This window comes from Podarcis raffonei, chromosome 8, assembly GCF_027172205.1.
Source record: "Podarcis raffonei isolate rPodRaf1 chromosome 8, rPodRaf1.pri, whole genome shotgun sequence".
Taxonomy (NCBI): domain Eukaryota; kingdom Metazoa; phylum Chordata; class Lepidosauria; order Squamata; family Lacertidae; genus Podarcis; species Podarcis raffonei.
Window position 1 is genome coordinate 39966872 of NC_070609.1, and position 13052 is coordinate 39979923.

At 43.0% G+C, this 13052-nt stretch overlaps 1 protein-coding gene across 1 annotated transcript in view; it reads left to right on the forward strand.

Moving 5' to 3' along the window:
* Positions 1–491: 491 nt before the first annotated feature.
* Positions 492–13052, forward strand: part of MBTPS1 (membrane bound transcription factor peptidase, site 1) — a 30234-nt gene continuing 17673 nt past the window's right edge. Inside the window, exons 1-10 of the mRNA XM_053399496.1 lie at positions 492–688; positions 3984–4519; positions 4946–5203; positions 5332–5535; positions 6506–6616; positions 8166–8275; positions 8874–8990; positions 10246–10313; positions 10803–10905; positions 11930–12081. Of these exons, the coding sequence (XP_053255471.1) occupies positions 4315–4519; positions 4946–5203; positions 5332–5535; positions 6506–6616; positions 8166–8275; positions 8874–8990; positions 10246–10313; positions 10803–10905; positions 11930–12081 (1328 nt within the window). The 5' untranslated portion in view covers positions 492–688; positions 3984–4314. The remainder of the gene's footprint in view (positions 689–3983; positions 4520–4945; positions 5204–5331; positions 5536–6505; positions 6617–8165; positions 8276–8873; positions 8991–10245; positions 10314–10802; positions 10906–11929; positions 12082–13052) is intronic.

Sequence of the window (13052 nt, forward strand, 5' to 3'; positions counted from 1 at the left end):
CATGCAGAAGGTCTGAGTATCAATCCCTGTCACTTCCAGGCAGGGTGGGAGAGAACCGTGCCTGAAATCCTGGAGAGAGGCTGTTTGTCAATGTCACAATTCTGAGCTAGGTGCACCAACGATCTGATTCAGTGCAGTTCCTATGTCTTCAGCTCCCCAACTACGTGGGCACAGGATTACATCGCACGTGCCCTTAGCTTTACGGAACTTCCAAATAATGCCTAGACACTTGCGCATTTAAAAGTGCAAGGGCTCCGCGAGTCTCCCTGCAAGGCTCCCTATCCCACCATGCACTTAAGGCGCAGATTTCTTGTGGCGCCGTCAGAGCAAAGGACTTCTGTTTACGTCTTCCGAGAGGGCAGTTTCGATTTCTTTGACGGGACCAACGAGGCCTCCGTCCGTTGGACCCGCAAACGAGCTCGCTAGAGCCCCAGAGGCTCCTGGGAAATGTAGTCCATTCCGCCCGCCCGCCCTCCGAAGCGATGGCCAGCGGAGACTACAAGTCCCAGCGTGCGCCAGGCTCGCGTTCATGGAAGGCGGCTTCTCCGCAGCCCAGGCCAGCTGCTTGGTGTGGGGTTAGCGGGGGGCTGCGGGACAGGAGCCGCGCTCGCCTCACCCGGAGCTCCGGACCCGGCTGCCAGGGGAGGTCGTTACGCCCCGGGGCGCCCTGCGGAAGCTTCGGTGGCCGGTGGGTCGAAGCGGGCGAGGGAGCTGCTGGAGGGGGGCTTCGGGCCCGCAGGGACGGGAAGGAAGGGGGAGCAGCAGCGGCGTCTCCGTTCTGTGGCCGCCTCCCGGGCCTCCCTCTCACGGAGCAGGGGGAAGGAAGCAGCCGGAGCCCGGACCGCCGCTGGTTTCAGGGGGGTGGATTTGGGGGGCAGAACCGGGCGCAGTTCTTTAGCGGATCCCGCTCCCTTGTCTTCATTGACTTCCTAGCGCTGAGCGGCCTGGGAATTCGCAGAAGCCGAAAAGTATTATTATTGTGGTGTTGTTGTTGTTCTTTAAAAGAGCATTCGGACCTGTCACACCCAAAATCGGGTGAAGGCACGTTTCGGTCCGACGACTTGATTCGCCAAGGTCTGGGGCACCCCAACATCGAGAGAGGCTCCGACCTCGGGGGCTCTCGTGTGGGGTTTGGCGACGACGTCTCGAGGGGTGTCTGAGCCCGCAGACAGAGCAGACAGAGCAGACAGGAGAGGATTACGTATATTCACATCCCACCTTTCCTCCAAGGTGGCGTACATGGTTCTCCCCCGCTTCACCCTCACAGCCACCTTGTGAGGGAGGTGAGGCTGAGAGAAAGTGAGTGAGTGGGCCGAGTGGGGACCTGTCCTCGCTGCGCATTCGCTTGGCGCAATCAGCTCAAGGGCCCAAAGCCAGAGTCCAAGGCAGGTGGAGGCTGTTGCTGTCCTTTCCCTTTCCTCTGCCCGGTGATAACTGCAGAGGCGTGTGTGAGTCAGTTTCCCTGCCTCCTCAGCCTGGACATTGTCACCGCCTCTGCTCCTGGATCTGTAATGGTGGTGGGAGAGCCTGTGCATCTGAGGAAAGAAAGATTGCTCTTTATCAAGGGCAAGATGGATGGAGCTACCACTTTCCTCCTCGGTGAGGAGTTGCTTTTCACCTAGACAGCCAGAATCTGCATACACAGAGCTATAGAACTCTAATCAGAACTGTAAATGTTAAGAGCTTACAGTTTGCTTTCACTTCCTCCCTCCTGTTCCTTTTTCCTTGTGTGTCCATGCCTTTTTGAGATTATGAGCCTGAGGGCAGGGTCTGTTTTGGCACTGATTTGTGTAAGCTACTCCTAAGAGCCTTTTTGGCCAAAGGCTGGGGTATAAATGCTTTAAGTAAATAATAAATAACACTAATGTCTGCTCTGGGCTACACTGCACAAGGGTGGGGGGTAACCAGGTGGAACACTTTCCCCTATTTATAGCTTACATGTTTTAAAGCTTTTTTGTAGCCCACTCTTGTCAGTAAAGGCTTCCAAAGCAGCATACAGAAATAGATATTAAGATTGTTTCTGCCCCCAGACATGCAATTTAAAAGGGACACAATGCACAAGTGAAAAGGGATGGGGAGGGAGAAAGAAATAAGCATGATCAGACATTTTTTTTACAGTTCTTGTAACTGTGAGCTAGAATGAAAATAGTTTATATAGTCTACTCTAGTGGAATGGCTGCTGCAAAGTGACAGTTTGGAAGGCAGCTAGCCTCTCAGCAGAGATAATGGAAGAGCGCTGTTTCTCTTCTCTCCCTCTCCCCCACATAGAGAAAGCTAGCATATCAAGGAAAAGTACCTTAAGGTAGTGTCTCCCCTGACCTGGCAGCTTTTGGTAGATGGGGAATATGAAAGCATATTCAATAAATAAACAAACCTGACAACACAGAAAACTAGCTTGTCAGCTAGTGCGGTTTAGTGGTTGAAGTGTCAGACCAGGAATGGAGAGACCTGGGTTCAGTCCCTCACTTAGCCACAAAACTCACTTGGTAGTGTTGAGCCCAGTGCCATCTCTTATCCCTGATGTCTGTTTCACAGGCATTATGAGGATAAAATGGTGATGGTGGGGAGCCATGTGTTTGTTCCACTTCCTTTCAGGAAATATGGCATATAAATGTAATAAATTGTTTTCTTAGCAGGGTCTTCACTTTGACCTAATTTTCATTGTGTAGATTTTTAAAAAATTTTTGCATAGCAGAGGGTTCAGTGATACTAGGTATCCTCTCATTCGCATTTCTGAAGTAGTGCAGTCCAGCACAGGTTTACCACAGCAGCAAGAAATGGAATTCTATTAATCAGCATTTACTTGTTTTCTTTGATCAAATTTCCCTTTTGTGGGATGTATGAGGGCTAAGGTTATGTTCTAAAATGCTAAATCACCCCCTCCAAAAAATAACCCTTGTAAATGTCCTATGCTGGTAAGCAGCTAAGCACACCTACGCAGCCTTCTTGAAGGGCGTGAGGCAGAAAGCAGTGGATGTTCCTCCTCAGAGATAAACATCATGCAGGCATGGTGTTGTTGTGTGTGTGTTTGTGGCTATGACAGTGTACGAGTGAGAAAGAAGGGAAGCAGAAATTCAGTATGGTTGGAAAACATGCTGGGGTCTTAGGATAACTTGCGGATATACTCAAAAACATAATGCATTTAGCAGCCCTTAAGAGGAGACGAGGCAAGGAAATGAAAGGAAAACATACAATATATCTCTTCCCCCCCCACCACCTTCTGCTTCTTAATTGCCAGATCTCCCTGCTCTCCCTGTGGTCTTGTTCTCACTAAAGTTGTAAACCATTTCAGATTGCAGTTGGAAGCTCACCTGACAAAATGGTTCTCTGCACAAACACCTTGCCTGCATGTAATTTGTGTACAAGGAGAACCATTTTGTCATGTGAGCCCCTACCTGAGAAATATTTTGTCTGGTTTAACAACCTACTCTGATCAAGAGATTATCTGTTTTCTCCTAGAAGATGTTTACCCATATGTAGTCTATATATAGAACAGCTCTGTATGTTTTGGCTGCAAGAGAACTCCATACAGAAAGAACCAGTGTAGGTTCTGAGAGGTTTAAATGTGTGCTCAGTTCAGTTTTAGTTTAAATGAGGTTTTATTCTGTTGTCTCAAAAAAATTATATATTGTATTAGTTACTGTTCATATATTGGAAAATTTTGGTGTGCATTTTAAATAGCTACTACAATAAATTTGCTGCTGCTGATGTGCAGATTGTTTGCATATAGAAAACTAGCCTGCCATGGAGAAGGTTAGGCTAGGATCCTTCCCTCTGATACTTACGGTATTTTTCTATGTTGGATTTTTATTTTATTTTTTGTATAGAGGAACATAAAGTTAGCTGCCACCTGATGTAAAATCCAGGCATATGTTTTGCACTTTAGTGTGAAATTGCAGCGTATTTTATTACCACCTTGTGGTTTGTCAAAATATTAAATTAGAAAATATTTCATTTATGTAATTGGATGTTTATTTTTGCAGGGTGTATTGCTAAAAACACCACCCCAACCCAGCAACAAAACAGATCTTGGCAATTCTGCTTTGGCCTTACATCACCTATCCGAAATGGAGTACAGGACTCAGCTGTTGAATCCTGAGTGACAGGATCCTTTAATCAAAGATGGAGAAAAAACGCAGAAAGAAATGAGCCTGTTTACTGGACTTCACTGGTAAAGACCATGAAGGCAAGACTTCTGCTTCTCTTGGACAAAACCTTAAGACTATCCACTTAAAAAGCACTTAAAAAGGCACCGTTTTCTGAAACCAAAAAGAAAAGAGGGAACTGATTCATGGAAAAACAACATGTAACTGGATGCATGGAATTTTGAGGATGAAACCTTATTCCTTTATGACCATGAGGCTTACACACACCTGGTTGTTCCTGACTGCGATCCTTCTCTGCGGCAAACAACATCTGGGGACCAGACTAGGGAATTCTTCTCATGAGAGCCACCTGTGTTCCGAATGCTCCCGTCTTACACTGAAAGTGGAATTTTCTTCGACGGTAGTGGAACATGGTAATGAGACTTAACATTTATGCCAGTTTTAATTGTAGTCCCTGGGAAATGCCAAAAGTATTTTTCTTCGGTTTTTTAATAAAAACAATAGTTCAGGGGAAGGATGGCTGTCTGGACAGGCCCTCCTTTCTTCTGTGAATTTCCCCAACCCCAATCCCTCTGCTCAAATTCTGTGTTATGTGCCATGATCTGTGCTACATCACCACAGGCTAAATTGAAACCAGGGGTCTTCCTTTTGAGAACCTCATTACTAAATCCTGGTTATTGTCATGCCTTGGTATTGTACTTGGTTATGCGAGCTGGGATATTATAGTTTGTTTTTTTGTAAAGTGGGACAAAGGGTTATAACGCAGCTTTCTCTGCAAATGCCATGCTTGCAACTTCTGATTCAGATGTCTTTTCTAATGTGTGGTGGTCTCTTTGCAGAGTATATTGTGGCTTTCAATGGTTACTTCTCAGCCCAAGCAAGAAGCAAATTTATTTCAAGAGCTCTGAAAAGCAGTGACATAGAGAACTGGAGGATTGTACCCCGTAACAACCCAGCCAGTGACTACCCCAGTGATTTTGAGGTGATCCAAATCAACGAGAAACAGAGAGATGGAGTGCAGACACTTGAAGATCATCCCAATATCAAACGAGTTACCCCCCAAAGAAAAGTATTTCGCTCGCTCAAGTACACTGAAAGTAAGTAGGCTCAGTCATTCTTCCAGTGAAGTGGCAGGAGATCATTATATTTACTTAAATCTCCTTATTATTCTGCTGCTTGGACATTGTGATCAGTTTTTAAAACATTTCAACTCTCCAATATCTAGCTGATCCAGCATTTCCCTGCAATGAAACCAGATGGACACAGAAATGGCAGTCGTCTCGTCCTCTGAGAAGGGCAAGTTTGTCGTTGGGTTCTGGATTTTGGCATGCAACTGGCAGGCACTCAAGTAGGCGTTTGCTGAGAGCCATACCCCGGCAAGTCGCTCAAACGCTTCAGGCGGACGTTCTCTGGCAAATGGGTTTTACAGGTATTCTTAGATTCATGGAAATTTGTACCCTTGATCACACAAAGAATAAGGCTGCTCACTTGAGTACATCAGTGTGCAGCTCATTTTTCTGACATGGTGCTTTTGTTGTGGGAATGGCTAGCAAGTACATTCCTATGAGCAGAAAATATACCCTTGCAAGTAGTCTTCCAGAGGATCTGTATCCCTTAATAAGGTAGCACATTCATACCACTGACTTGAACTGGTCCAGTAGTCTACCTCTTTCCAGGGAGCCCTAGGAACTGCAGCTCTCAGAAGGCCAAGGTTAGGGGTTTGAAGCAGCCTCCCCAAATTGCAGTTGTGAAATAATATCTTTTGTGTTATTTCTCATTAGCCAACTTGAGTTCCTTGGAAAGCAGATGATATGGAAGTTTAAAAAATAATAAATACATTCTTTGTGGAAACCATGACAATATAAAATGGATATAAGTTTCTTAATGTATGTCTAGGTCCCTGTAGGCTAGTTCTTGTGACCTTTCCTTTGGGAATATTTTTATCTTTGACAAAGCTAATTATTCAAGCTGTAATACATACCTCAGAAAGCAAAGTCAAAATAGTGCATAAGGTCGTATTTTCCATTGCATCACATTTGAGTGGCTTCTCTGCATAAATATTGATAATCTTTTCCAGAATTCTAATACTCAAGTGGGTGGGGGAAAGGATATTTTTTATTTTTACAATGTAAAGCAATGAAAACCCTTTAAATTTGACCCTGCTGAAATGTTCTTAGTACATTATTTAGGCTCAATGAAAATATGTAGCAAGCTTTGTATGACTTGCTAGCTGTTAGGAAGAGAAAACATTTTACTAAGCATTGGATAAGATTTATGCACCTCTTAGTATCCATTTGCATTCAGGAATATGTTCTTTAGACTACAAAAGAAACGTCTCTTGCTCATCTGTAATTTTATAAATCTTTATAAATTTTATAAATCTGGTTCTGTGTAAATAGGTGCTGGTGTAAAAGTGGCTGTCTTTGACACTGGACTTAGCGAGAAGCATCCTCACTTCAAAAATGTAAAAGAGAGAACAAACTGGACTAATGAGAGAACCTTGGATGATGGTGAATTTCATTATTTCATTATTTCATTACTAGGGTTTGTTCCACACAAAATGAATTGTCATTTGTGTGCTACAGTGCTATATAGTTAAGGCTAGAATGCAATGTCTGTTCCTTAAGGTCAGGGAGGGAGAAGCTCCAGATGTTGTTGGACTACAATTCCTAAGAGCACAACCCAGTGCTCCAACAAACATGGTGGACCACAAGTTTCTCACTCCTACTTTAGGGCTCTCGGGGTTCCTTCAGTGCAGCTTGTGATTAGTACTGGTGTTTTTAATTCGATTCTGCATTGTTACTTTTATTTTGCTATACAAGTGGTTTCTGAAGACAGGTCTGTGTGTCTGTACATTTATTAAACATTTATTTGTAAAAGCCTAAGTCATTTTCCAGCTATCAAAGCGGGCCTTGGAGGCATGTGATCTAGTACGTTATTATAATTCAAGAAACATTTAAACCTGACCATTACAAATGCAGCACATGGTAAAAATTGTGAATTTACTCCAGCTCAACATTACTTCATGTGGCACGTGCACCTCTGTCCTCTGCCAGTACTTCTGCAACTTTCCCTTAATGTCGGTTGAATTAAGTCCCAAGTGCATCTAGGAGCACGATATAAATGCTTACTTGGAGGTGCCATTTCAACATGCCACTTCTAAATCAGCAACCCTGATCTAGAGGCTGTTTTGTACATGTGGGTGCATGTACATATGTACATATCGTTCCTGTGCATAAAATGGCTCACAGCCATATTGGGGAGTGTTCTGCAAACTCATCCCCATTACAGGAATCAGAGTGCTTATGAAACCGTGGATTGGGATCACAATATTCTAGACGGGTTAATCTTAATCCTTTCCCAAAAGCGACGCCAAGGAGCACTACAAGCTAATTAAGGCGTAGTATGCCTTTCCATCTTATAGTATTTTATTGTTATAGTGGTGTCTTAGCGACTGCTTTTTCCCTACGGCACAAGCTGTCACTTATGTGTTGTTTTTACCTGTATGGGCCTATGGCCGTAATAAATGAAATGAATTGTATACAGAAAGGGTTTCCTTGTCACATTTAAAATTGTACAGCTGGTCATTGCTGGTCTATTATTCATTGTGGCATCCGTGTATGAAGTGCTTTACAGGGCAACATGAGAAGCATCTCTTCTCTGAGGAACTTTATAATCGAATTATAAGGGAGGAGAGACTGTAAAAGGACATAAGAAGAAGCCTGCTGGATCAGGCCAAAGCCCCATCTAATCCAACATCCTATTCTCCCAAAGGCCAACTGCTAATAGGACCTGAGTGCAACAGCACTCACTTGTGATTCTCAGCAGCGTATTCAGGGGCATACTGTCTCCTGACAGCAAGGTAGAACATACCCATCCTGTCTAGTAACCGCTGAATTTGTGGTTTTCCTCCCTGAGTTTCCTCCATGAATTTGTCCAGTCTTTTAAAGAAGGAGAGGCTGTGTTAAAAAGGAATCGCTGAGGAAATGCAGCTGAAATATCTTTAAAAGCGATGTAGCATTTTGAGCTTTATTTTAAAGCATTGTTTATGTTCAACAGGTCTGGGTCATGGGACTTTTGTAGCGGGTGTGATTGCTAGCATGAGAGAATGCCAGGGATTTGCTCCAGACTCAGAACTGCACATATTTAGAGTCTTCACTAACAACCAGGTATGCTGCCTCAGATAACATCAATGCAAGTTTTGTAAGATAAGATGCTACATTATGCATGCTGTTCAGTTTGGTAACTACTGAAGACTTTCAATCTAGAACATTCCGATTAGCATACAGTGGTACCTTGCAAGACGAATGCCTCGCAAGACGAAAGGGTTTTTCGTTTTTTGCTTCACAAGACGATTTTCCCTATGGGCTTGCTTCGCAAGACGAAAACGTCCTGCGAGTTTGTTCCCTTTTTTCTTAAAGCCGCTTGAAGAGGCGCAGTTGCGACGGACCGTGCTTCGCAAGACGAAAAACATCGCAAGACGAAAAGACTCGCGGAACGAATTAATTTCATCTTGCGAGGCACCACTGTATTTTGAAATCACCTACAGTAATTCTCAAAGAAGGTTTTGTTTTTATTATGCAATTAACTCGAGTTGTGTTTTAAAAGCAAAATTGTGGCTTTATAAAGTAATAATTGAGAATGCTAAGAGATATGTGAGATTTTTTGGGTTGTGAAGTGGTTTTGGGGGAGGCGGAACTCTGTTGTTAAAAATGTTTTCGATTCTTGCAGTGCTTAGTGTTCTAAATGAGTTTCCCTCCTAAATAGGTCTCGTACACATCTTGGTTTCTGGATGCCTTTAACTATGCGATCTTGAAGAAGATAGATGTATTAAACCTTAGCATTGGAGGTCCCGACTTCATGGATCATCCCTTTGTTGACAAGGTACGTGTGAAGTGGAGGAAAGGCCTGGGTAGCATCCAATTGTGGCTTTTGTAAATTTATCCTGCACCTTTGAAGCATTCGGGTTAATTTTGTAGTGCCTTTACAAGTATTACTGTACAGTCCGCCTCGTCTAGCGTCCATTCTGGTGAACGTCCGCGGCAAACCCAGAAGTGCTGGAATGGGTTACTTCTGGGTTTGCAGCTCGCTCATGTGCAGAAACGCAAACCGCTCCGTACGCAGACATGGCACTTTGCCCTGCATCCTTCTCGGCTAGCGGCCTGGGCTCTGGAGCGGATCCCAGACACTAAACAAGGTACGACTGTATAAGCATTGCAGAATAATCCCGAGTAGCCCTTCTGCAAATGGAATGGCTCCTACTATTCACATAAAAAAAAAAGACTCCTCCCTCCTTTGCTGTCCTAGAGGTTTACCCTAGCCCCTGACACAGATTTTGTAGGTAGGTTCAGGAGGCTGCTCAGAAAAGAAAAGAAATGGCAGGAGCATCCCATGGGGTATTAGGATGTACACTATTATCTTTGCAGCCATGCTTTCTCTAAGGAATATTCAAAATAGGTCGCTGTTCACATGATCAAATGCTCCTCCTCCAACCAACAGATCTTTCTGCAGTGGAAACTGTCATGTCATAGAGAAGTTTCTCCCATCCATTTTTCTGTGTGGAAATACTAGGTTTTTTTGGAAGAGAGTTGCCCACCTTCAGTGGTGCCGCCTAAGCAGAAGTTGATTATGTCAGTGAGATGTGGCTTAAAAGCTGCTTGAGTTAGCACTAGTAAATTTATATGTGGGCCTCAATGTGGAATTGGAACAGCAGGAATTTATTTCACATTTCCTCCAGGCAGCTTGTGTTACAATAGTGAGATTTTGGAAAGATTTAAATTTAAGGATGTGGTTATTGACAATACTCCTTTACAGCAATCTGGTATCCATTTGTTGAGTTCATTAATTCCAACTCAGTATTGATTTGTGTAGTAACTTTGAATTTTAGGTCACAAAATGGGTCTCTCCCTCTCCCCCCCCCCCCGTAGGGGCATCTAACCAGGTTTTGCTTTGTTTTGATTGTTAGCATCGTCTGAGAGATGCAAGCAGGTACCACCTAGAGTAGTATGTTACTGTTTGGTTTCTGAGACTCTTAGGGAGGGGGTTATCCGTTTGTAATTCTGGGTTGTAATGATTATGATATCATCATCATCATCACTTGTTAGTATGTTTCAGCAGTCTGAGTTTCTTAATTTTCCAGGTATGGGAGCTGACAGCCAACAATGTGATCATGGTCTCTGCTATTGGAAATGATGGCCCTTTATATGGGTAAGTGCCAATGATGTGTTCTTTCAAAGTAACATCCACAGATTAAAAAACATCTTTTCCCTTCAGAAAAAAATGTAAAAAGATGGTTTTGTTTCTATGGCAACAGAGCTCATTCTGATGACAGGTACTTAGCAAGGCAGGTAAGGTTTAACAAAGTGGCTTAAGAAACATTTTATGATTGTATATTTTATTGTTGCAACCGATCCTAGGACCTTTTAGGAACAGGTAGGTAAGAAATCTAATAAAATAAATAATATATTTTTTATAAGGCCTTGTCTGACTCCTTGATTCTAAATCTTGGTTGAAATCGCTGCTCAGCTGTGAAGCTCACCAGGTGATCAAGGCCTGTTCTCTTATGTCTCTCTCTCATAAAATACCTGGGAGGATTAAGTAAAAGGGTGGGGAACAGAGCCATGTAGATTTGCCCTCATCTTCTTGTACAAAGCTGAGATAGGGCTGTGATAAATAACAATTCAATACTAATTTCAGCACACTCAACAATCCTGCTGACCAGATGGATGTGATTGGAGTAGGCGGCATTGACTTTGAAGATAACATTGCTCGGTTCTCATCAAGGGGAATGACCACTTGGGTAAGCATCTTCAAGCATGAGCAGCTCTTGGAAGCATGCAAGACCTACCTGTTGGGTGCAGGGTTAAGACAGGAAAGGCTGTGGGAACTTATTCAATCTTGACTGGCTTTTACTTAGCTTTGCTAATTTTCCAGCCCTGCCTCTTCTTATTCCTTGACTTGCGTCTTTGGGATTGCCTATAAATTTAAATAAGGAAATTCGCATAAAAAACAAAAAATCAGTATAATCAGACAAATCAGAATAATGGTTAGAGCCAATTATTTGTAAGTCGGAAATTGTTCATCTTTATTATGGGAAAGTTTTATATTGCAAAGATGCTGGGAGACACAGTGCATTGTGACTGAATAAATTTACTCATGATGATGTTGCACCAGCAGTAATGAATTGAGTGCATTTATAGTAATTTATAGTAATTTCAGTCCTCTAGTGCCAGAAGAATTAGAAACCCACTGTTTTTGCATCTTCATGCTTTAATTCAAAAATATAAAGTTGTTTATAAAAATGTTTGTATACATAGACAACATTGAACATAAAAATAAATTCAACATGCAGAATCTTTCTCTGTTAAAGTTTTAAAATCATCTTGTTGATGATGCATACGACACATTAATACTACAGTAACATCTCAAAGCACCCCAAAGTTACTTTTTGATTCAGGAAGTAGACAGTTTCCCCTGCAATATCCAAACATTAATTTTCAAGTTAGTAAAAAATCTTGCTGTTGTCCTTTCTTTTCTGTTTTTTGATAGCAGCAGCAGTGAGTGTGTGTTGGGCGTATAGTAACATTCAACAAGAAGCATTGGCAATCATCTCAGAATCTGAAAAATTGTGGCCAATGCTGAGTTTATAAAAGAACAGCAAGATATTTGCCTATTGTGTTGGAGCAAGCTTTCCCAACCTGATGACCTCCAGATGTTTTTAACTGCAGCTGTGCTAGCTGAGGGTTGCTGTGCAAAACATCTGGAGGATACCAAGTTGGCAAAAGCTGTATAAGTAACAGAAATTCTTTTGTTTTCCTCCCAAGGAACTGCCTGGAGGTTATGGCAGAGTCAAGCCCGACATCGTTACTTACGGCTCTGGAGTAAGAGGTTCTGGCATGAAGGGTGGATGCCGCTCTCTCTCTGGGACTAGTGTGGCCTCACCTGTGGTGGCAGGTGCTGTCACCCTGCTAGTAAGGTAAGTGCTCAGCGAGAATGCAAGCACCACAAAGGTTTACTTAAATAAAGATGAGTTGGCTTAGCACAGGGATCAACAGCTTTTGGGGGCCTATGAATACATATGCAAACTGAAGAAACTGCTGTGGGCAGTACATGGAAGCATACCACAAGTTTTTCTGCTGGCTACCATAGGATGCTATTTCCACATACAATTTCAGCGGGGGGAGTGGGAACCCCGTGGGGACCAGGGAAGGCCTCTATTTCTTAGCCCTATGAGTCACAGCCTGAAAATAAGTTGCAAAACTTGCGCAAGTTGGCCACAGACTACAAATAATTATCGCTGTTAATCCTTAACTGGTATAATGATACCTTTCCCAACTTTTTGTTTCATTGCTATATTAAAATGCTGTGTTTGTCACTTGTAACCAAGCATCTGAAAAGACTCAAGAACTGTTCTGTGGTGGCTGGCAGCAGATCCGGTGACAGTTTGCCACAAGGTGCTCATGCAGGGAGTTGTTTTCAGCAACTGTTAACTGCTTGCCTCTGACACACAGGCACCTGCACAACAGAGGCGAGCAGTAATAGTCACTCAAAACAATTCCCTGTACGAGCATCTTGTGGCAAACCATCACTGGATCTGCCAGGGCTAGTTAATAGTTAAGCCAGAGGTGATTTGGCATTTGCTTTGTCAAAATTTTGTCAACTGCTTTTCTGCTGAAGAAAAGTTAGAATGCATTCGAAAACCATGTTCAATGATGCTGTGAAGTTGTCCTTGAACTTATTAAACTCATGTGATTGGGTCCTCAAAAATAATTTGTTGGAAATAAGATTTTCTGAATGTTGGCTTCATGCTGCCATTATTACTGGGTATCCTGAACTTGATAATGAAGCAATGCCTGTGCTGCTGATGTTTGGTGGTACATATGTTTGTGAGATAGACTTTTCAGCAGTGACTGCTATGATGGCAAAATACAGAAGCAGGCTGCATCC